Here is a 26,096-nt window from a genome sequence, read left to right on the forward strand (position 1 = left end):
TTTGTTCTTGAAGAGGACCAATGACCGGATGAGCACGATGACCTGTGCATGACTTGGATTGGAGTGAGGCAGAACTGGGCAAAGTCACAAGTCTCACTCTGTCGTGCAGACATCAGACTCCAACAGAAGACCAAGGTCAAGATGCATGGTGATGGCCCACAACGAAGTAGGTGATCTTGGTCTTTTTAACTTAAGGTCTTTCCCTGGTCTCAGTTTGTCTGGGCCATGCCCATTCAATGACTAAGGTCTGGGTAAGGATTGAGGTAAAAAATGGCCTAATTTATTATCCCAAAGATAACAATCTGGGTACGGAAGAACTTCAGAGCTTCCAGTCAGAATAGAAAACAATTGCTATTTACACTCGCAATGAAGTATATGTTGTCAGACATAAGTAATGTGTTGGGGGTTTTTTGGCCTGTTTGTTTCAAGGAAGGTTTCTTTTGGAATAAGGATAGAAGCTTTGGATAGTTTTCATAATAAACAGGTAGATAGATAGATAATACCTTTTAATAAATCATTTATCTTTAAAAATACAATCAAAAGGAAAACCTTAGGTATTCTGATAGCTCTCTGGCTAAGTATGCTAAGTCTGGCTAGCACTAAGTATCCCTTGTGCTATGAACTGGGGCTATAGAGAAGAACTTGCCCCTCCCTTGACAAGGAAAAGCTTCCCAACAGTTGCACTTCAGCAGATAGTAGCAATGACCTAAGGATGGTCTGAAAAGGTGGAATAGCTGAAAAGCAGCCAAGGGCAGCAAAGAGCAACTTGGAGAATACCAAAGCTACAAATAATTAGAAGTACCCAGAAAATATGATGTAAAATACAGCAGATATGCAATATTCAGCAGTAATCTTCACAAAGTAGAGTAATGACATGACCAGAGTACATCAAAGGCTCTAAAATATCCAACATGTGAGTTGACTGGCCATATGCATGCCCTCTATGAATGTGACCAAGCTAAAACATGTTCCCATATGTCTCTTCATACTCCTTGATCATATGTGATCTCTGCATGAGTACAGTCCTCCCATTGGTAACATGTCAACCTTTGTGAGAATGTGCCCCTGTGGAACATATTTTCTTATTTAATTTGCTATGCTATTTGATTAATAGTACACATTAATTATTAAATGCCTTTTAAATCTAATCCTAACTAATCATTAAAAGCAAAAGACTAATTCATTTTTCTGATTATTCTAATAAATACTTTAGTAGGTCCAGACCCACAGAATGCTTCAAATCCAACCTAACCTTCTGGGACCTACATGTGAGAGGATCCTGGGCACTAACTACACAAACATATTTAGCTTAAAAATATCACCACATTAGCAAAGATTTCTGTTATATTTCATGGAACTTTATAAAGAAAACTTTAAAGTATAAAAATTAGAAAGTGTTTAAAAATATAGATTTATAATATTCATATAAGAAACACTCTTGCTTGCTTCCATTAAGGTGATATTTTAAAAAAAGACTAAAACCAAAATTCTTCCTGGAGTAGGGGAATTAGCCATTTACTAATATAGTTAAGGTCAAAATGTAATGAATATTTTCTCTCTTAGTACTGACCCTTATAAATTAACAAAGGGCTCCATACTAGCATTAAGACACATTTAGGCACACACACACACACACACACACACACACACACACACACACACCCGCTCCTACAAAATAGTTTTGTTTAATTACAAACTCAACAAATGGCCATCAAATAAAATTTTAATGCTGAACTTCAAAAGATTCTAAAAACCATTTGCCCAATATTTTCATTTCACAAACTTATTCCATAACTAAAAGCTAATAAGCTCTTTAAATGGTTCAGAGATTTATGCAAATTTCAAGCATGATTCTCATCATGCTTTTATTTGTTATGATCCCAGAAAGCAGGGTTCTGAATACATTAATTTCCAAATACCAGAAGTTGAACTTTAAAGTGCCAAAAGATTTTATTATATCCATTTCCTCAGAAAATATCTAAAACATCATGTTCTTGCTGTAAAAAAAAAAAAAGAGTGGCTTGAACATATTTTAACCTTTTCTTGATGATTCATTTTTTCATTATTAATATCAACTATTATACTTTCATACAGTACATAGAATGATATCCCTGGGAACAGATGAGGTGCCTCAAGTACATGACAATTTGGGAAAGGATGCAAACACACCTTGTCAATACAACTGCATCAATACACTGTAAAATAACTGGCTATTAACAAGAAACTTGAATTTAGGTCATTTATCTCCTTATCACAGTCATCTCTAATGTTGACTATTTTTTTTCTTTCAACCAAATGTTTGACATCACTTAGAGAAGGCAGAAAAGAATAATATTTATATAGTGCCATGCAGTCTAAGTATGTATTTTCTATCAAAACTTGGATCTTAATGTAAAAGATACAATTACTATCTACTCTTGTACATTGGTAAAAGACAGGTCATATTATAAAAGATGTCATGTTCTTACATTTTGAAATTTTAATTCATATAATTCTCAATTTAAAAAAACTAACACCATACAGGGAAAGTTTCAAGACAAATTTATATTTTCATGGACAACTTCAGACAGCTAGTATTTATTCAACTCACTTATTATGCATTTATTACACATGTATATACACAAATAATCATATATTGTTGTTTAATGTATTTCTCCTTGATTTGAATCCTTACCAAAAGGTCAGTCCTAGATCAAACGGTAAAAAAGCTATAGTCTGGGTAATCCTGTCCACACATCCTGTGTCCTAGGTTTCCTCATAACAAAATCCTCAGAGATCCAATATCACAATTTCATTGAATCTCATGGAAGTGACAGTAGGAAAATTTGGAAAAAACTAATCTGAGGTGGTGATGAGAAGGGGAGGACACTCTAAGCAGTCAACTAGTCCACCTCCCTACTGGTACTCTTCAAAGAAATAGCTACAGCAATATTTCCTAAACTTCAGCCATTGAACACTTTGGGCATTGAAACGTATTGATGACATGCATAAATTCTAATCTGAGGACATGAAATATCCTTATTGTAAAAACTTTTGAACAAAAAAGAGACCAAAATACTCTAGAACATAATACATATTCTTGGTATACACATAACTTCATATTTAGTATTTTTGAAGGAAAAAATTCCTAGCATTGGCATTTTCTCATATAACCTTTCCCTTATTATGTGGCATAGAATTCAGTTTAGTTAGTGTTCACCTAAAGAATTTAACATGAGATTAGCTTCATGCAGAAAAAAAAAGTAAATAGGAATGAAATTGAAGTTTCCCAAAATAAAATTTTTCCTGCTATCTGACTATAAGAAACCTGACTTAAATTACTATCCTGCCTCTTTGCAGATTGGCATGGAGATAGATTTTTAATTTTATAAATATGTTGTCTACTTTTGAAGTAGAACTTGCTTTACAATGTTGAATATATTAATTGCATGGTTTAAAAAAAGATATGTGGGCACCAAGGGGATAAATCTCCCTCAGGTTTGAAGAAAATACAAAGGAGGTATAGAAAAAATAATGAGAGCATTTCATATTAATTTATCTGTTTTCCAGCTTAATATCCATCCAATTAGGAAATGCCCAAACAAGTTGTTATATATAAAATAATAGAACATTTTATTGTGCCATAAGAAATGATGAATGTGAAGAACACAGAAAAGTATGGGAATACTCAAACTGATGAATAACGAAGTAAATGGAAGCAAGAAAACAGCATAATGACTGCAACAATGCAAATAAACAACAAAAAGCTCTGAATGCTCTGAATTTATACTGACAAGTTTTGCTCCTGAAGAAGAAATGAAAACATTTACCTCCCCATCTTCTTTGGAGAGGTAGACTGTAGGTACAGAGAATTGAATACGCTATCAGACTTTTTCTTTGTTAATCCTCAGAGATCCAATATTACAATTTCATTGAATTTTATGGAAGTGACAGTAGGAAAATTTGGAAAAGACTAGTTTGAGATGGCGATGAGAAGGGGAGGACATTATATATCTGTTAATGTATGTGTTGGTTTTAGTAAACTGCTTTTTTATCTCATTATTATTCTCTGTTGCATGGAAAAGATGGGATTATATGTGTGGAAATAAAACGTATATCAAATGAAGAGAAGCAAGAGAAAGATGAAAGGAAGGAAAGGAAGGAAAGGAAGGAAGGAAGGAAAGGAAGGAAGGAAGGAAAGGAAGAAAAGGAAGGAAAGAAGGAAAGGAAGGAAGGAAGAAGGAAGGAAGGAAGGAAGGAGGAAGGAGGAGGGAGGAGCAAGGAAAGCAAGAAGGAAGAACAATTACAAAATTTTGAAAAATACATACAACTAAAAAGATTATCATAATTTTTTAATTATACTTTTAAATTTTATTTTAAAATAAATAATAGAAAATTCAAATAAATCTGGGATATGTTAGGATGTCCTCTCTCATGATGGGATCACCCATCTATGTCAGCCCAACCTGTATGACTCTTCTCCTTGTCCTCCTATAAATTTATCACAGAGTCCAGGTAATATGTTGGGAACCTTCCTTGTTTTGACTAAATATGTATCTACCTATCTAAACCAGTGTCTTCTAAGAGGTTGAAATGGAACATAAATCAATTGTCATGAGTCCAGATACAGTATTTTTCTACATCAAGCTCTTTCTGCCTCAGTGTCATCACTTAAAAATATAAATTATCAAAGGACACAAACATAATTTCAACCTACATAAAAGAAACCTTACTCACTAACTAAATACAGTACAACTGAAGAAAAGAGTGAGAAAAAAGGGAAGCAATATTTTTTTAGGCAATGGATGTGATGTGGCACAAACCACAAGGATGCTGGAATAATGCTTTACTGTTCAAAAATGTTTTCATAAAAATTCTAAGGGACTGAATGCCCTACTAAAAAGGAGAAATGCTTTGGAAAGAGAGCTAAAGTGCTTCATTACCACTATTTTATTGTTGAACCATATCCCTGAATCTGGAAGATGTTTTCTTCTGCTATAGCTCTCTACATGTGTCCTTCATTTCCCTTTTAACCAATTATCCTCATAGAAGGAATGGGAAGATAAATGAAAATAAAAAGTCAGCTTTTTGAAAATGTCTCTGATCCTTACACATGAAGGAATAACTGATTCCATACATTTCTATTGTGCACATTTATCTTCCCAACATTAAACCTTTGACCATGACAAAAAAAAAACCATAATCTCAGGAGAAAATGATTTTCATGACTTGATGAAGTAATTTTGTTTAAGATAAAATTTTGGAGATTGGTTTCCAAACTACCATTCCTAACTTCCAAAAGGAAGCACTGAGATAAGAAACAGGAAACTCTAATAAATATGTAACTGATGTCTGGGTTATTCAGCCAACAGAGATTACTACCATTGGTCTAGATTCCCCATCACTGCCCACACACTTTTATAATATTAACCTCCACCTTTTTTCTGGTACAAAAAGAATAATAGTAGACAAAATGGACAAGCAGGAGTCATTTCTACTTCCACAGACATGGTAAGCCATGCCCATTTTTCTTCACACCTCTTTACAAACATTCATAATACAACAAAAGATCTTGACTGAACTAACCATTAAAGCAATTTGCTTTTCTTTCCATTCTAACAATAAGGAAATAAAAGGAGAAGTTGAAAATATAAGAATTTGAGAGTGTCTGAAATTGTACCATGAGCCTCTCCCTTTGCATGTGTTTTCATTAGGTTCCTATACCTAGTAAAACTCAATGATGTAAAATAATAAAAGCCCTAGCCATGGCTGCCATATATCCAGTGATGAGATAAAAATGTCTTCCCTATAACCCCAGTTACTGGCCCCCAGTTTTATATTTTGAAATGTTAGAAATGATCAGTTTGTATAAACTAAAATTATTGCTAATAAAACAGCTTGCATTTATATTGTACTTTACACATACATTAATTTATTTGATCCTCCCCACAGCCCTGTAAGGCAAGTAGTGCAAGTGTCACTCTCCCTTCTATACTGATGAGGAAACTGAGGCCCAGAGAGGTTTCCAAAGGCATAAAGCTAGTACATGGCAGAGCCAGGACCCAAACAAGTCTTCTGCCTCTTAGCCAATTCCTTCTAGCCCAACATTACCCTACACCATCTCCTGCAAAAGCTAAAGATCTGTTGTTCTCAACTTTCAAATGGCACTTTTACAAGTGCTTTACAAAGTTTAAAATGACCTTCAAATGTCAGTTATTATTCCTATTGCAATGGTAGTTAACATTGATAGCCTATCCAGCAGAATATTTTAAGGAACCTGAGTAAAAATGCAATCATCCTACAAATACCTTCCAACCCATACTAATACCCCAGATGTTGTGTCCTATCTCAGTGGGTATAACTGGGATGAAAAATAGCTACTGAACCTGCCTTTGTTTCTGACCAGGTAAGGGACTATGTTACACTCAGTGAATGTATGTTAGTTTTGCTGAATTATTCTCTTTTTTTTCCCTTCATTATAAAAGATGGCTCTCTGGGTAGCAGAAAGGGGAGAATATATTTGTAAATGAAGACTAAATCAATACAAAAGATATCAATAAAATAAATATGAAATAGAAAAAAGTGCTATTATGTTGTATATTTTCATTTGCAGGATTATATAAAGAGTTGGGAGGAATCTTAGAGGCTGTTCCCTGATTTTACAGATGAGAAAGCTGTGGTTCATGCCCTCGGGCATTCACATAGGAAGCATCATAGATGGGATCTGAACGTAGGTCCTCTCACTCCAGAGCCAGCATTCTTTCCACCAGACCATACCACCTTTCATTTTCTATTTAGCCACATTCTGATTATTAAAAGGCCAGCCTAATTTATTCTGAGGTTTGTGAACTCATGTTAGTTTCTATAGCTCTTTATATCAAAACAGCCTTTCTTTTGACAGTTCATTTTTACTTGATTCCAAAGTATACATAGATGTCCACTGAGAATTCTTCCAAATGATCGGCTTATTTCAACACATCCTGGTAGAAGTCATTAAAGCATGTATCTGTACATGAGCTGGATTGTTGGGAAATCTATAGTGGGTCTGAACATGCTTTTCTATAGTTTAGAGTAGGGCTAAAAGATGACAAGGTAACTTCTCCGTTATCTAATAGGTTCAGAAAGAGGGCACAGTAAAATGCTTAAGAGGTATCACTCTCATCTCTACCTAGGGGAAATCTGAATGTTGTTATGTCAATAATAGTTCCTGGGTTATTTTATCACACTTCTGTAGAAGAACAGGTGACTGCTTTAACCAAAAATAACTGCTCTAGATAATTGCTCCAAGGAACAAGCAATGCCATCTTCCCAAGATGACCAGTTTCACTGGCAGATGATGCCAACATAATTCCAAGTGCAATGATCATGATTCCAAAAGACTTCTCTTTTACTGTGCCCTGCCCTCAGATGCCTGATTGACTTGTAGTCATCCAGTACTGCAGGTACTTAAGAACCACCTGGGTCTTTGGGTAAGGGTTTCTACAAAAAAATAGTCATCCCTAAGAAAAACTGGGAACTGAGTTATGTTTAATTTAAACATCTTATTCAGCTTATTCAGCTTTTCCCTTCCTTTCAACACACTTATCTAATCCTGCATCATTCAGTATTCAGTCAACTTGTGAAAAATTTGTCTGATACTTCCTTTTTTGTTTTTACTGAGCCTTACAGTGAGGTAAAATGTAGCAAGTAGTCCCTGCATGCCAGTTAAGGGGTGACCTGGCTAACTCTCCTCTGAGTCTGACCACCAATTGGCATATGTGTCATTTGGCTCCCAAGATAAACCACAGCTCTGTTCCCCATGTAAAGTCTCCTAGCTAAGAACATCTGAAAATTCTGCAGAACAGTTCTCCGAAACAGTTACACAGCATGAATCTGGATCAAGTTGTAGTTGTATTTCTATAAATTAGAGAGTAGCGAATGCAAAAGTTTAGCTTTGACATCACACATTGTACCCATGAAAAGGCTTTTAAACAAGCATATAAAATTGAATAAGGCATCTGGAACATGGATGACATGAAGCTCCCATTCTTTTAGTTCCCTTTGTCCTTTGCATTTCAATTGATACCACATAAATTCTCTTTCATTTTTAACATTTATTGATAAAGGCAGAGAATGTTTAAGCTATGCTTTTAAACCAAAAGGCACACTTCACAAATTCTATTTCTGTTTTTCATTTGATCCATTATATCAGATGAATCACTAGATCCTTTTTAATTTGTTTTCAACATCTCTAAAAAAATGAGGGTTCAAAATTTACATGGCAAGTTTGATGAGAGGGAATTAGAATCCATAAAAACACTTGTTCATACCTAAATTTAAATCATTATTTTCTACAATTATATTCCTTAGAAGTTAGCTTAAGCAGACATTCTTCAGAGTTTCTTCAGATACATGAGTCACATTTGTCTTATGGTAGTCTCTCCTATGGGAGGTCAAGTGCAGGTATGAAATGGAGCCATGGCTGGCAAATAAAAGGTTCAGTTTATTAAGTTATTAGTCAATAAGCATTTATTAAGCACCTGCTATGCACCAGATATTTGTTAAGTTCTAGGAATATTCAAAGAAAGGCAAAAAACCATATCTTCTCCCAAGACACTCGTAAGCTAATGAGGGAAACAACGTGCAAACTACTATACACAAACAAAATGTACATTGGAGGAATTAGAGGTGACCAGCAGTGGGGAGGCACTACTATTGAGGAAATTAGGAAAGGCTTCTTACAGAAGGTGTGGTTTTCACTGACGCTTGAAGGGAGGCAGGAAGCTCGCAGACAGATGAGGAGGGAGAGAATTCCAGGTATAGGAGACAGCTATTAAAAAGGTATAGATTCTGGAGATGGAGTGTCCTGTGCATCAAATAGCAAGAAGACCAATATCACTTGATGCAAGAGAATCTGTGGGAGCAGGGAGGGGAAGGGTGGGGACTGGCCTGCAGCAAGAGCTTTCTGGGTCATCTCCTTGACTTGTTTCCTCTCACTCTAGCCTAGCCACAAATGTCAGAGATCTTCCTAAAGTGCAAGTCATGTCATTTCCCCTCCCCCCATCCAGTAAACCACAGTGGTTCCCTATTACACCAAAGATCAAATATAAAATCTTCTTTTTGGCCTTAAAAATCCTTCATAACCTGGTCCCTTATCTTAAGGGTATATTTGAAGGAAGAGGACTGGAAAAAAAGGTCATTAGATCTGGCAATTAAGAGATCATTGATAACTTTGGAGAGAGCAGTATTACTTGGATGATGAAGTTGGAAGCCAGACTACAAAGATTTAAGATGAGAATGAGAAGCACCTATTGTAGAAGACTTTCTTAAGGAGTTTAGTTACAAAAAGGAAGAGAAATATTGGGTGACAGTTAACTGGGATGGATAAAGGGAAGGTTTTTTTCGAGACTAGAGGCAAAGCCATAAGTATGGCCATAGGCAATAAAGAAAGTACTAGTAGACAGAGAGAATTTGAAAATTAGTGAGAAAGTAAAGATGATAGAAAAACATTCTTCTAGGGAAGAAGGGATGGAATGGGATCATTGTTATGTACAAAGACTTGCCTTGGCAAGTAGAAGGACCATCTCTTCATGTGAGAGGGGTGGAAGAGACAGCAGTGGAAGGCATCGAAGTGATACGAGATGAAAAGGAGGGGAAGAGAGGAAGTTCTTGATGAAAGCCCTGAATTTTTTTCATTGAAATATGGAACCAGTATCTCAGCTAAGAGGGTGAGAAAAGGAAGAGTAATAGTGGGTATGAGGTAGGATGAAAAGGTTGGGAAAAGGCACTGTGGTGAGTGGGATTGAAGATTGCTTTGTGTGGGCTATGGAGGGATGGAGGAGCAGGTCAAAAGAAATGAGCGTACTGAGAGACTAGAATGTTAGAGTATTTGAGGGAGAATTAATATGTATGTTGAAGCCCTGCCTCGCATAAGGCCAGGAGTTAGAGAGGAGATAGAAACTCCAAGAGCAAAGCATTGAATTTAGAGGGGAAAGAAAGAATACCCTGGAGTTTAGTAGATAACAGGTACCAGAGTCTTGATGGGATAATAAAGAGATTGAGTGAACCTCAGAGGAAAAGGAGGATGGGAACAAGAGAGAGGACAGAGGGTGACACACAACGATGTCATTTGAATATTAACTGGGGTTTCAGAATCACTGGGATGGGGAAGTTATAAAAGGGTTAGTCTTTTAATCACTGAGGAAAAAGTTCAGGTAGGTTATCAATACCCTTATGAGTTTGGCCTCAAGATGTATTAGGATATTAGGCAAAAGAGCAGAGATGGAAAGAGAGGGGGTAGCATCCAGACTGGGGCACGCTCAGGCAAGCAACTGGTAGCAGGAGGACAATGAGATGGAATGGCTTGTCCTTTCTTTCCCTGCATGCCCATGCAGACTGGTAGAGAGGGGGTGGAATGGTGATGTTTTCAGCATCTCCCCATTTAGCACTTCACTCCTTTCCGCTACATCTCTGCTTACTCAGAATCCAGCTCCCTGATGCTGTCTAGAAAACTCAACTGTAGCACCATATTGATGCCTGCCTATTGCTTTTTCTTTTATGCTACTTCCTTTAATTAAAACCAGTCCAACCTGTGTAACATTCCCTCAGATCTTTGCTCTCTGCTAAATGAATACTAATCAATCTGCCAATTAGTATATACCAAGGTATATTTCCTTCACTAAAGTTCTTCTCCTGTGACCTCAGGATATAAGCTCTCCCAGATACTCCAAGGCTTAAACTTAGACAGGTAATAGACTGCATATCTATCATATGAAGAGAGACTCATAAATTGGGGGAGTCTCATAACCACCCTTGGCTGCAAAGTGATTAATTTTTCAGGCACAGCAGTTCTTAAAGACTTACTAAGTCAAATAAGAGTTGCAATTTTTGTTGATGGAAGAAGTAGCCACATGAAAGAAATCCCAGTATCTAAAATATTTAAATATATAATTAAGCTGTAACTCATAGGATCATGAGATTATAGGACTTGAAGCTGGAAGGAACTTTAGTAATCATGTAGAGAACACCAACCTACTCATTTTGTAAATGAAGAAACTGAAGCCCAGAGCAGCTAAGTGACTCATATCTTGAACTTAACATCCCTTAGACATCTCAAATTCAACGTATCTGTAACAGAACTCACTGTCTTTACCCCAGACTCTCCTCTCTTTTGAACTTTCTCTTTACTGTCAAAAATGCCACCACAGTCATAGTCACCCAAGTTCAAAACCACATCATCCTGAGCTCCTCCCTCCTCCCACATAGACAACTGATTGCCAAGTCTCATCATTTCTACTTTTATGACATCATTAGTACACCTGATACCAGGCCCTCATCACTTCACACCATAACTATGCAATATCCTGAAGGTTAAGTCTCCTTGCCTTGGCTATCCCCATTCCAGTCCATCCTTTACTCAGCTGAGAGTGAGCTTCCTAAATCACAGGTCTGACCATGTCGTCTCGTCATGTCACCCCATCTCACCCCACCCGACCCCACCCCACCCCTCCAGTGGTTTTCTGTTACCTCTGAGATCAATTATAATATCCTCTCCGTTTGACTTTTAAAGCCCCTCACAGGTCTCTTCTTATCTTTTCTGTCTTCCACTTTACTGTCCTCCACGTAGTCTACAATTCAGCTATGTTGGCTTGCTTGCTGCTTTTTACCCATGACGCTGCACGTTCCAATATCATGTATTTTTACGAGCTGGAAAGCTCTCATTCTTCACATCTGCCTTTTGACTTCCATGGCTTTCTCAAAGACTCAGTTCTCTGAGCTGTGAGAGGCCATTCCCTGTTCTTCCTACCCCAGCTCATACTGCTCATGCCTTCTTTCTACTATTACCTTCTATTTACATTGCATAGATTTTATATATTTAATGTATTTTCTTGTTGTCTTCCCCTTTGGAAGGTGAGCTTTTTAAGGACCAGGACCATTATTTTTGCCTTTTGTTGTATATGTCTAATTCTTAGCACATTAATGGGTCTAATAAATGCTTTTTGAATGAATAGGGAATAAGAGATAGGGTAAACCTTCTGGAGATAATACTTGACTGAAAGTAGTCATTCTAACAGCAGGTATCCAAATTCAATGACAGAACATTAGAGTAAATATGTGGATAGCAGAAAGAACTTTGGGGAGCTCTCAAAACATACCAGATGAGCAGTAATCTAGTATACCAATGAACAAAGTTAGCCCAGTTATAAAGATTTCTTTAAGGAAGGAATTTCGAAACTCTGTAAATGCTTTTCAAACAACAACAACAAAAAAATACATTACAAGGTTCCTAGAACGCTTGAACCAGTAAGTGAAGCTCTTTTGAACCTTTTCCTCAAGAATTATCAAAGTCTACATTAAAAAAAAAACAAAGACTTGACTTCCATAGATAGCAGCATAGATAGCATTTGGATGCTACAGAGAGCATTCTACCCTTTTCGTGTCACCTAAACTACTACAATACTCACCGTTAAACATTCATACAGGGGCAGCTAAGTGGTATGATGGATAGACTGCAGGACCTGGGGTCAAAAAGACTCATCTTTGTGAGTTCAGATCTGACCTCAAACACTTTGTAGTTGTGTTAACTTAGGTAAGTCCCTTAACCCAGTTGGCCTTAGTTTCCTACTCTGTAAAATAAACTGGTGAAAGAAATGGTAAACTACTCCAGTATCTTTGCCAAGAAAACTCCAAATAGGGTCATTAAGAGTCAGATATGACTGAAACAAGTTAACAGCAACAAAATATTCATATTAAGAAAAATTCTAGTATTATAGATAGTATATACATTAATTAGTATATGCAGACGTTAATGGTCCAACTATCAATCATGCTAAAAATTATGGATCTGACTAAAGAAATGAACCAGAATACTTAGAAGTGAAGGTACAATAAAATAAAAGCTAGAAACCTTCAGTACATTCTTTTAAATACTCAAAATCCACATGTGCATATGATTACCTAGAGATTCCAGCCAAAACCAATTTTTTTTATACTGTATGTGAAACTATTTTTATAAGGAAAGTACTGATTCAGTTGACATGGGAACTTCCTTTGTATCTTTATTCACAAATCAGACAAAATTAAGAATCTTTTCCTGTATATTTCAAATCAGTTGCCAAATCTTGTCACTTCTACCTTCACAACACCTCTCACACATTAAGTCTTCCTACTTACAAAGCAACCACTTGAGTCCACGATTTCATTGCCTCTCTCCTACACTACTGCACTAGTCTCTACCTGACTCGAGTCTCCCCACCTCCACTCCACTGCCCACTCCACATCCTCCTGCCAAAGTGATTTTCCTAACCTGTAGGTTTGTCCATGTCACTCCCCTATTCAATAAACTCCTTTTAACTTAGAACAAAATATAAATTTCTTTGCCTGGCCTTTGAAGCAGTCTTACTACATATCATTTCCCTCACAAACCACATGATCCAATCAAATTGCCCTTGTATATATATGGAAATGGCATTCCATTTCCTGTCTCTATTTCTTCACATTAGCTTTCTCCTTGCCTGGCATGCTGTCCCTCTTTGCCTCTCCTTCTTAGAGTTCCTAATTCCCTTCAAGATTCAGCTTCAAGTACCACTTTCTACATGAAACCTTTTATGATCCCATAAAACTACTACTATCTCCCTTCTCCCATAAATTACCTTGTATGTAGTTTCCATATAGTCTGTGTGTGTATATATATATATATATATATATATATATATATATATATATATATATATATATATATATATATATATATATATATATGTATGTATATATGTATTGTTTTATCCAGATAGATTGCCAGCTTCCTGAGGGAATAGATTATCTCCCCTTTGTTTTCATATTCCCTTAAACCTAGCACAACACCCAGTACAATGTAGATACTTACTAAATGCTTGTTGATGTATGGATCAATGGATGGATCAATGGATGAGATAATGTAGAGTTAAAACTTTACTAACTGATTGGATATAGGGTACAAGGGTGAGAGCAAGTAAGGACTCAAAAGATGATTCTGAGGATGAGAACATGGGTGATGGTGGTGCCCTAGGGAAAAATGGGGAAGTTCCCAAGAGAGGTGGAGAAAAAAAGCATAGCGACCTCTGGTTGAGACATGTTGAATTAGATACCTATATGACATTGTTGAAAATGTCCAGCAGGCAGTTAGTGATTCAAGACTGTAGCTCAGAAGACTGAGGCTGAATATAGATCTATTTATATAATTTTCATTGTACAAGCTCAAGTATTAGTTTAAAACAATACTCTTATTAAAAAATAAGTAATATTTGAAAAGGCTCCTTCAAGACAACACTCATGCCTTGTATATGCTCTGTGTACTGCTTGGCATATGTTTTTACTCAGGATTCCCATGGGGTAACAAACTGGCAAAGAGAAGTCTTATTTTTTTAAAACAAAATTAGAGCTTACAGTTCTCTAACAGAGTACAAAGGATTACTCAACAAAATGTCGAAAAACTAGCCAGCATTTCTGCAAAGAATTTGCTCTATCAGTATACAAAACACTGTAGTGCATTTGCAAATCACATGCTTCCCACTTTACCAAAGTAGGAAAGATTTGATAGTTGTTTATTTTCAGTAATTTTGTAATTAAGGTTTGGAGAGATTAAAAAAACCTAAAAAGTGCCTGGTACATAGTAAGTGCTTAATAAATTCTTTGTCTACAGTTATACATAGTCACTATATCTATCATCTATTTATGAATAGTACTGAAAATGAACTCTACAAGTTTAGAGGGAGAAATCACTGGGGAACAAAGTGGCTGTGGAAGGCTTTCTGGAGCCCTGGGATTTAACTTGGTCACAAAGGATGAGTAGAAAGTAATAGAGAGGAGAATGGAGCCATTAAACATACCATCTACTCACTGATAGAAATACATTTGCCGTCACAAGACACTCTTCTGCCTACAAAATTTTAAATTTATTACTCTCAAGTTTGAATCAAAAATCCCTCTTACATTCCTCCCTTTGCACTCCCCCTATCTAACTCAATATGCTCCCAGCGACCTTCAAGATCTTAACCCCAGCCACTTCAAACAGTTAGTTACCTCCTTGCCATAATAACCTTCCCTCCCCATCAGACCCATATAGTCAATCATCTCAACTTTCTCAACCAGCAGCCTAGATTCCTTTGCCCTCACCCCCATTCTTTAGCCAAGTCCAAGCAGACAGTCTATAGACCAGTTTGCCAGAAAGTAGAAAGAGATGAGTATTTTTTAAATCCTATACGAGAGAGCAAATGAGGTTTCAAAGGAGTAGCATCACTACTTGAATCTTAGAGTGACCCTCCCAACCCCAGACCACCAGCCCTGCTTTCAACCAAGCCTTGTTCCATAGCCAAAGTCCAGGGATTAGTCCTTGTGAAGACTCTTGGCAATTGACTTTGTGGGAGCTACAACGCGCACCTTCTCAGCTGCCATAGTTATTGATGATCCAGAACAGAAAGTGCTCACCACCAAAGTCTCTGGCATTGTGAAATAGTTCAACATAAGCAACAGATACGATTTCATCCATGGAAATGACAGCAAAGGCGTGGCAGCACTGCCATCAGCCCTGTCACTGTACCCTAACAAACAGTGGGCCTTTCCATCTGCCTTACTGAAGAAACCTCCTCTCCATGTTGTCTCCCATGATTGAATGTGAGTGAGCTTGCTGAGAGAGGGAGCTGTTGTCTGGTTTATCTGTTTGCAAACCCAGAACTCAGCAAAATGTTTTCTGCATGCTAAACTCTTGGTAAAGACATCTTACTGATAACAACAGAGAAAATTTATAGCTCCTAAACTCTTATTTTGCTTTGGTTTTCACTGTCAAGGAGAACAATTTGTGGGCTGGAAAAGATAGGACAAAAATGGCACCTAGCATTTTGCCCTTGCCTCTGGCTTTATTTGTAAATCAACCTAGGATCACCTTAGGAGCAGAGCCTTGTTACCTCAGCCCCTACACAGCTCCTGCGCGTTCGAAGGAAAGGGTAGAGTCACAAGCAGGGATTTAATACACGTTAAAAGAAATTTTTTCACCCCAAGTCAGATAGGCTTCCTTGACAGGCACTATGGTCCAACCAAGACAGTCTTCACTCTGTGGAACCCATCTTCCATCTCCGTCCCTTGGCGCTGGCTATTGTCTCTCATTATGGGAATGGTATTCCTCCTCATCTCTGTCTCTTGGAATTGCTCTTTTCTTCAAAGATTTGGCTCAAGCGTGACCTTTCCACATGACCTCTTTTCCGATCCCCAACCCCACTCCCAGCCACTAGTATCAAAAATTACCTTGTGTTAGCTAGATGGATAGATATTATTAAAATTATGTACATAGTACATATGTATACACATATGTATACGTTGTCTTCTCCAACAGAACACAGGCAACTTGAAAACAGAAACATTGCATTTGGCTTTGAATCCCTAGTGTGTAGCAAGTGCCTAGCACATAGCAGGTGTTTAAACGCTTATTGATTGATAATCGTAGGATTAAAATGGTTCTTAGAAGCCTCCTACTACAAAAGCTAGGTGATGCAGTGGATAGAGCACGGGCCTAATGTCAGAAAGACCTGAGTTCAAATCTGACCTCATGTATTTACTAACTCTGTGACTGTGGGCAAGTCATTTAGCCTCCACTTGCCTTAGTTTTCTCATCTGTAAAATGAGTATATTAGCACCTGCCTTGCAAACTTGTGAGGATTAAATGAAATCATATTTGTAAAGCACTTAGCACAGTACATAGTAGGTACCACATAAATGCTTGACTCCCCCCAATCTCCTCATTTTATAGACAAGGAAATGGAGAAAGCACACAATTTAAGTGACTTGCCCAAGGTCACACAGGTACTAAGCAACAGAAGTGAGACTTGAACCCAGATCTTCTGACTTCAAAGCCAGTGCCTTTTCCAATATGCCACACTGCTGCTCTGTTTCCAGTCTGTCAAGATACCATCAATTTCTATTTTGTGTGATGTTGTATGGTCCTCAATACTTTCTAAATCTTCCAGTTACCTTTTTGAAGAAACAATACACAAATGTGAAGCTTCTGGATAATGTACAATCTTTTGGCCTCTTTCATTTCTTAATCCTAAACCTCATTTTCTGGCATATTTTCCTTTATCCTTGAGCCAACACTCAGAACAAAGGCATTTATTACCAAGGTATATGTTCCCTTGTTTTGGAGGAGTCCCATCAAATTTTTCACAAAATGTTTTTCTTTCTTCATCCTCTGTAACAGATGTTTGCACATAAACTGCAATCATCTTCAGGGTGGTCTATTTACATTCATCATCAACACTAAACCAAAAAGACCAACCATCCCATGCAATTATATTCCTTGTTGCCTTTGGGTGAGTGATGAAACCAACTCTACCAGTTCCCCTATTTTACTCTGTTCCCACTGAGCTGTGGGTTGTTTACTTCTTCTGGTGTCATTTATGGTGAGAATGTCAACGTGTTCGCACTTTAGTTTCCACAGCACTGTTAGCAACTTCCTGATCTGGCCAGAAATGTCTCACCTGTAGTTTGTCAACAGGATAACTAATTTTATACATGGCCTAAAAAGTGGGTGAGCCTTAACATTCTTGCTTCCTTTTGCAATATTCTAACACTTTCACTGAAGGGCTGATTAAAAGAGAGTCAAGTTTGTATTTTGATCTGCTTTGTGGGAAATATAAGGAGGCTAAAAGAGTTGACCATGAACTATCATTTACTGCAAAAATTTAACTGATGTAAAGGGTCACCCAAACTGATTCATGAATCAACATGTATTAAGTGCCTACACTGTGCTAAAGACTGTCCCCTGCCTCAAGGAGTTTATGTTTATTAGCGGAAAAAAACAACACCAATGAATAAGTGCTAAATATATGTAAATATAAGTTAGGTGGCTCAGTGGATAGAGTGCTGGGCCTGAAGTCAGGAAGACCTGAGTTCAAATTCAGCCACTTACTCTGTGTTATTCTGAGCAAGTTGCTTAACCTCTGTTTGCTACTGGAGAAGGAAATGGCAAATCACTCCAGTATCGTTGCCAAGAAAATTTCCTGGACAGTATTGGCATGCTATGGTCCATGGGGTCACAAAGAGGAGAACATAACTGAATGACTGAATAACAACAACATATGAATTAATTACAAAGTACTTCAAAGAGTGCACTGGAAAAGCCTCATGAATGAGACAGCATTTAGTTTGACTTTTCAAGGAAGCCAGGATTTCTAGGAGGCAGAGGTAAAGAAAGATTGCATTCCAGATATAGGATTTAGCCTGTGCTGAGGCATGGAGACTGGTTTGGCTGGAACACAATATGTATTAAGCCAAGAAATATTTGTTGAAAGTAAACTGTGAAGAGTTGGAACTGGAAAATAAAGGGGCTTATATTTTATTCTAGACATGGCAAGAAGCTACTGGAGTTTTTGGAGTATAGTAGAGAGATGGTCCAATCTGCCCTTTAGTCTTCTAAAACACTTTGCCTTCTGTGTGCAGGATGGATGGAAGAGGGGAGATATTTGAGGAAAGGAGACCAATGATGGGGTTGTTGCCTCAAAAAAGAGATTCTAAAGTAGGGGGATGGCTGTGTGAATGGAAAGAAGAGGAAGATGGGGAAAATGATGTGCACATGGAATTAATAAGAACTGGGAAATAATTGGAAGGGGTGGGAATGGGGTAGAATGTGAAGAATCAAAGATAGACTCTAAAGATGCATACCTGGAGGGTGGTGATGTCCCTAATAGAAACAGGGAAGTTTGGGAAAGGGGGGGAGGGGGAAGGCTAGATTCACACTTTAGGAAAAGAATGTTGATGGCAGACTGCAGTGGTGAGAGATCTGAGGCATCATCACACACCAACCTTGCCATTGTCCATAAGCATTCCATTTCATTAATTAGAAAATTTAATAGTCACTTATCTGACATTAAGCTCCAAACCTTCCACCTTTCCCTATCCTACAACCTTTGCCCTCTTCAAGACCTCCAGTCCCCTCATCTCTCAGTACTTTTATAAACTTTACTCTGATTACACCTTCTTCCAACCTCTACCCAACAGTCTTCTATTTCACTCTACACTGTCCTCTGCTCTTTAATTCCCAGTTCCCTAAGTGCTGATCTGGTACCTGGGAAATTTAAAAAGTTCCCAAGGAAAGCCTCCACCTCATTAGGAAGCTATTCTCTGAAGGATGTATAGAAGAATGCTGACAAGAAATACACAGAGTAATAAGGCACAGGTGACTTGTGATCTGCTTCTGGGTCATGGAAACATTCATTAAGTAAAACCAGAATGTATTACCACGATCAAAAACCCTTCTGATGATAAATCTCCTTTTCCGGACTTAAGTTGCTCCTCATTCAAGCAGCAGACATAGTCTATTCCCGGGACAATATTCAAAGTTTCTCCGACTTGGTAAAATCAACCAGATTACCCTCTTTTAGGAAAACCTCCAAGGAGTCAGAGTCACCTCTACCTCATAATTAAATATCAAGGTAGGACTTTTGTTCCCAGATAGGCACTTAATAAATGTCTTTTAGACCCCTCAGCATGTACGTTTGTGTTTTATATTCTCTGTCTGGAACGTCATTCTTCCTCACCATCTCTGTCTATATAGTAGCCCTCCTCAGAGGCTCAAGTCATATGCCAACAACTTCTGCTCTGTGACACCATCACTGATCACCACACTGTTCTTAACACCTATTGTATTTTGTGCATTCCACTCATCCAATTCATCCAATGCCTTTATTAAGTACATGCCACATACAAGAGAGGCAGAATAAGGTAGTAGATTTAGTTCTTGACGTGTAATCAGGAAGACCTAAATTCAAATCCCACCTCTGACATGTACTAGCTATGTAACCCTGAGCAAAGATTTCGTATTTTTGGTCTGGGTTTTTCTTAAATTTTATGCGTTTCAGCCAGCTCCCTAGAACTTGCTTCTTGAAGTTCTTCAGATCCTACTTATGGTAGTCATAAGGTAATAAATTTTAAGGATACAAAGATGAAAACCAGCACTGTATCTGTAAGAGACAGCTCAAAGAGCTTAAAATAAAATAGGAGGGATGCCTCAAGTATAAAAGGATTATGAGTCAAGGAAAAAGGGTAATGAGCAAAGAAGAAAAGCAAACATATTCTAAGAAAATTTGAGGACAGATCAAGTTCAGTTGTGTGACTTTCACATTATTTGTATGCAAGTGTGCCATTCAATTATAAGCCTTTGGAGGGCAGGAGCTGTACCTTATGTTATTTTGTATTTCCCCATCACTAGATATAAAATGCTTTAGGCAAAGAAGCTGTTCTATTAGTAAAGTTAATAACAATTATATATAGCACTTACATAATGGTTTTAAGGTTTGCAAGTTTCTTTACATGTATCATCTGATCCCTCATGACACTCAGAGGTAAGAGTCATTATCTTCCTCATTTTATAAACAAGAAAAATGAGGCCAAGAGAGGTTAGGTGACTTTCCCAGAATCACAGTTAGTTGTATCTTTGAGGCAGGATTTGATCTCATGTCTCTCCCTCTCTAAATTCAGCTTTCTACCTACCATGCTACCAAGCTGTCTGGTAGAATGAATATGTGAATTGGGAATGTTTCTTACTTTGTTCTAAAATACTTTCACACTTCTCTCAAATAGATATTGTGTCAAATAATTTTAGAACTCAAAGAAATATCAGAAATTATCTAGGTCACTCCCCTCCCATTTTCCAAGTGAAAAAATCAAGGCCAAAAGGATAATAAATCAAAATACCACACTTCTTTCAAGGTTCAGTCCAAGACTTACTACCTCCATGAAGACTTCCTTGACAAAATCATCCTACAGTACTCTTTCCTATTTTAAATTCCCCAAACCTTGAATATATTATGTCACACTATCAAGGATTTCCTTATATATTGCCTAGAAATTGCTTTCTAGATCTTTCATAATATGTCTTTATTCCAATTCGACTGTAGGCTATTCGTAGGACCTCTTCCTTGCCTTTCTTCCTTATATCACTTGTAACAAGAGTAGACAGTTCATAAATATTTGCTAAATTAAATGAACCTGTCACTAAGAGGAAACATGGCATCATGGACTAATCAATCAAAATTTATCTGAATTCTCATCTCAATTCTGTTTCCATATCTACAAAACAAATGCTCACTTGGATACAGAAATTGTGTGATGAGAATGATTAAGATTGCATTAATATGAAAGAAATATTTAAATTTAAAGCCTGATATCCATCCAGAGAGTGAGATCGTTTTTGGCTGCCTACCTTCTCCCTGGCTGTAGGCAGACACCTGCAGGAAGTTAGTAAACCTATGCAATCTAGGGCAGTCCCCTGGCACTGAAATCACTTGCAGCAGTCTTCAGGTATCAGATTGCTACAGGAGTTCAACTATGTCCATCAACTGATTGACTACAGCTCAGTTTGAAACATGCTTCCTAGAATTTTTATTTTCAATACTTTAGATTTTAAATTTTTATTTAAATTGATAGAAATATTTTCACCTCTGAATCATAAAGATACAGCGATTATACTGTAAACTAGTAATTCTCTTTTTGTTGTGAAGTTTCTGGGACTTTCAAGGGTTTCACAGAATTTCAGAGCAAGAAGAAGCAGTATAGTCCAACCTTTACCTAAAAAAGATCTCTCCTGTGGCGTACCAGACAAGGGTTCAGATGGCACTTGCTTAAAGACCTCCCACAAAAAGGAAACCTCTGGACTTTTCCAAATTTCTCCATCCACCCCCAACCCCTAGATTTTCAGTCTCCTTTTGTATGTTGTCTTCTCACTCCTTAAGAGAAAAGACTATCTCTTACATATTTGTATCCCCATCACTTAGTACAGTGCATGGTACATAGCAGGCATTTAATAAACATTTATTGACTAAACAAATGACTACTTTCAGAGGCAGCCAATATTGCTCTTGTGGATAGCTTTAACATTCAGGAGTTTCTCCCCAACAGCAAACAAACTATTTGCTTCTTTCCAAATTTCACCCAGTGTCCCTACTTTTTCATTCTGGGACCAGGCAGAACAGGTTTCTGTTTTAGTGAAGCAGAATTTAAAGATAGAAAGGTAGAGAGACAGACAGACAGACAGATAGTTAGACAGATAGAGAGATAATTAGACAGAACAGAATCGAATCGAACAGAATAATGATGAATGAAAAGGGTCAACACATAATGACAGAGCATCAGAATAGGTTTTCTGTGGGAAATTTTTGTGCAAGTGTATGTAATACATTTTAAAATATGTATCATAAATTGTCAGCTATTTTGGTAAATTTATAAAGAAAATAACCTGTACTATAATGTATAATAAGAAGGATATACTGACAATTCAAAATGAATGTTAATGGAGATTGGACTCATAGCATGAAAGGCATTTAGTAGATGTAATAGCAATTCAGAAAGTGGTTATTGGAAGTTTAAGTAATAGTTTACTATAAAAATAATAAGAGTAATCACTATTATTGTAGTGCTTTAAGGAATAAAGCACTTAACTTATCATCTCATTTGGTCCTCATAATGACCCTGTAAATTAGGAGCTGACAATCTAATTCAGAAGCTATGATATGTAAACAAATAACTATGACGTATGGTAGAAGGTTATAGGACTGAAAAGGAAACTCAGGCAATATGTAGTAAGAATATTTGAATAAGGAGAAAAGTTTTAGTTGTAGAGGTCAAGGAAGACTTCACAGATGAGGTGGAAGCTGAGCTGGTTCTTAAAGGAGGACTGCAGCAGGCACATATCTGAAAGAATTCCACTCAAGGCCAGAAATCCACAGGGATGATCAGAGAGGCAGGGTAGTTTAGGACATGACTGGGGAACAGTTAATAGTCTACTTTGGGTCAGGACTGATTCTAAGTTTTTCAATACAATGGCAATTACTGCCAAGTCACCCCCCTGTGACATGCAGGGGCAGAATAACTGGGCATAATAAAGGATGAAGAAAGGCCTGCTGGGTCTGGTAAATTTAATTAGTCAGTTTTGTGCTTTTGATAGTCTGAATGGTTCAGAAAGCAAGAAAACTGGTCTTGAGGAGTCTTCGTATCTTTTCTCCAATTTATTCACCTTGCAAAAAAAAGAGCTATGGAAAAGAGCACATCTATGGATGTCACTTTCACAGGTGTCTGAGGTACCATGTTGGGAGTTAGTACCATTTATGAGTCTATTATGACTTTCTGGGATAACTTCCCTTGCATTTCTGATATGCTGCTGGTGCTGAGACTGCCCCCATCATCCTAAGGGCATGTGTTTTAGAGTTCAGACACAAAACAGTGGTTATGAAGGAAAGACTAGAACTGTTAAGGAGAGATGGAGACCAGGTAGGTTGATTTAGGAGTCATCTACAAAGAGATCATAGTATAAGCTTTGGTTGCAGACATGCCAGATGAATCACTGAGGATCTTGCCAGGGGTAAGGTATAAGAAGACTAGAAAAGTAGAAGGGGGGAAAGTAGGTCATGAAGGGCTTTGGATGTCAAAGAGGATTTTGTATTTGCTCCTAGAGGCAACAGGGAGTCTCTGGAGTTTATTGAATAGAGGAGCGACATGATCAGGGCTGAAAAATCATGCCATGATTAGTGGCTGAATGGGAGATAGACTGGAGTAGGGAGAGAACTGTAGCAGGCAGATCCACCAGAGGGCTTTTGTAATAGTCCAAGCTGGAGGTGATGAGGGCTTTCAATCGCAGTGGTGGTGTCAGGGGAGAGAAGACATATTTGAGAGATGTTCCAAAAGTGAAGTTGGTGATAAATAGCAACAGCATGGATATTTGGGGACATAAGTAAGAGGAGAAACTGGAAGAAAAAAAAGTAAAAGCCAAGGGGAAAGAGAGTCAAAAAGTTCACTGTCCAGTGCAGAAAGGTCAAAGAGGCTGAAGACTGAGATAATGAATGAAATGAAAAGGTCGCTTTTCATGATCTTGGAAAGAATATTTCCAGTAGCATGGCCAGTATAGAAGTCAGAGTGCATTGTCTCAAGGAGTGGATGATGGTGATAAGTGAACTGGCAGAAGCACCCATGCAGCTGACTCCCCTCCCTACAAGATGGCAGCAATAGTTAAAGGGAGGAAAGACATAATGACAGTACAGTAAAGTGGCAGTCATGGGAATTTGTTTTAGTTGTTGTTCTTAGCATGGAAGAAACATCAGTATGTTTTTAGGCAAAGGGAAAGGACTCAGTAAAAATGGGGCAAAGCCTCAGAGAAGATGGAATATGGATCAAATTTGTATTATACTTCATAGAAATAGAAAATATGGAATTTTCTTGACTGATATTAAAATACTCTAATACTTTATGTATAGGGCATAGAAAGCTGGCCTCAGAGGCAAGAAGCCCTGGGTTCAAATCTCACCTCTAGCCACACTGGCTATGTCATCTTTACCAAATCTTTGAGCCTTGCAGTGTATCCAGATAACTAGAGAGACAAAGAGTGTATTGGCAGCAGATCAGTTCCCTTACTTAGAGCTCCCTGTGTCAAGGAAATCAAAGGTCTGGTTTAAAGCAAAAACAAACCTATGTATCTATGAAACAGCCTCATATTCACAGTCAATATTCAAAGTGGAAAATTATTTTTCCCAATTGCTTTCCTACAATTTAGTCCCAAACAACACTTTATCCACCTAAAAATTTCAAGTTTAAATAACATTTCATTGTAGTACATACATGTTTGTCCTCTGATCCACAGGCTATGTATCGCCCACAAGGGCTTATGGAAATTGCACAGGGATGGCAGCGGTTAAGATGTCCTTCAAACCGACGTTCACATCTACAAAGGGAAACAGAAACACTGAAAATAAAGTTCATAATAAATTTTAATCATTTAAATTTAATAACAGTCATAAAGTTTAATAAAGTTATGAGTAAAGAAAGAAACTAAGCATCTGCTTTCCATTCCTGCAGAGAAAGAAGAACTTTTTGACAGTACAAATGATTAGGAATATGTGGCCCTAAAGATTTTTTTTAAATAAGATAAAGTTTTCTGGTGGCTAGGTGGCGCAACGTATAGAGCATTGGACCTGGAATCAGGAAGACTCATCTTCCTGAGTTTAAATCTGGCCTCAAGCTGTGTGACTCTGGGCCAGTCACTTAATGCTGTTTGTCTCAGTTTCCTCATCTGTAAAATGTGTTGAAGAAGGAAATGGTAGAGCATTCCAGTATCTTTGTCAAAAAAGCCACAAATGGAGTCACAAAAAGTCAGATATGACTGAAACAACTGAACAACATTTCTAGACTTGCTACATTAAAATGAAATATGAACTATCATTAGTTTTGTTTCACAAAACAGTCATAGTCACAGAACTGTCATATAGCATTTATTTTACTTAAAACATTCTAATCCCTTTTTCGCCCATCCAGCCATCACGGTGGAAGCTCGCCTATCATCTCATCATTATGTCATCTCATAAAACATTTAGAATCAAGAGGTTCCTGGCCAAGAAACAGAATCAGAATTGTCCCATCCCTCAATGGATTCGAATGAAAACTGGTAATAAGATCAGGTACAACTCAAAAAGGAGACACTGGAGAAGGACCAAGCTCAATGAAAGACATTCTACACCAAGACCACCTCCCCCACCTTGCCATGGTTCCACCCATGCATCCATCATCCATCATCCACCTATTCATCCATTAATCACTCAGCCACTTCATTACTTCCAATAAGAAATAAATACCACTACTACCCTCCCATTTCAGAAGCAGTCTGTCAAAATGCAGATATTCCCCCAAAAAAAACCCAACCCCAACAAACTGTTAAATTTGTCTTGCCCCTAAATGTTTTCATGACTTGCATCCATTCGTTTGGGTACCATGTGTTGTAATATAGTTTGGATTACTGTTATCTGCCTCTCTGTGTAGGATTTGTATGTTTGAGGTTGTGCTTAAGAGGTAGAGATCATAATGAAACAAGTTAATCCCATTAAGAAGAACCAAGCTCAAGCCCTGCCTTGAAAAAGCTGTCACAATAACCTCTCTGTGCTTTGTTTTGTGTCTAAGGAGTTATGAGGAAGCACCTACCTCACAGGCTTGTTGTGGGGATCTAAGATTTGCAAGCCCCCAGTGCTGCTAATCAGGAGCTGTCTCAGGCAGACTATGCACAGCTGACTGTGCTCATTTATCAAACTCACAGTCAGAGAAGTAACCTGCTGACCCCCTGTTTATTTCATATA

At 37.6% G+C, this 26,096-nt stretch overlaps 2 protein-coding genes across 4 annotated transcripts in view; one reads left to right on the forward strand and one right to left on the reverse strand.

The window, feature by feature from the left end:
- Nucleotides 1–26,096, reverse strand: part of WDR27 (WD repeat domain 27) — a 249,969-nt gene that overhangs the window by 127,423 nt on the left and 96,450 nt on the right. For both annotated transcript variants that reach the window (XM_072643936.1, XM_072643935.1), the window contains exon 23: nt 24,592–24,694. In XM_072643936.1, the coding sequence (XP_072500037.1) occupies nt 24,592–24,694 (103 nt within the window). The remainder of the gene's footprint in view (nt 1–24,591; nt 24,695–26,096) is intronic.
- Nucleotides 69–25,617, forward strand: LOC140527189 (large ribosomal subunit protein eL39-like). 2 transcript variants are annotated; one of them, XM_072643937.1, is made up of 2 exons: nt 69–166; nt 25,285–25,617. In XM_072643937.1, exons 1-2 carry the CDS (start codon nt 146–148, stop codon nt 25,588–25,590), a joined length of 327 nt encoding a protein of 108 aa, XP_072500038.1. In that variant the 5' UTR covers nt 69–145; the 3' UTR covers nt 25,591–25,617. The 2 variants fall into 2 exon arrangements, with proteins under 2 accessions (XP_072500038.1, XP_072500039.1); XM_072643938.1 differs by lacking the exon at nt 69–166 and adding an exon at nt 11,316–11,404.

This window comes from Notamacropus eugenii, chromosome 2, assembly GCF_028372415.1.
Source record: "Notamacropus eugenii isolate mMacEug1 chromosome 2, mMacEug1.pri_v2, whole genome shotgun sequence".
In the NCBI taxonomy this organism is placed as follows: domain Eukaryota; kingdom Metazoa; phylum Chordata; class Mammalia; order Diprotodontia; family Macropodidae; genus Notamacropus; species Notamacropus eugenii.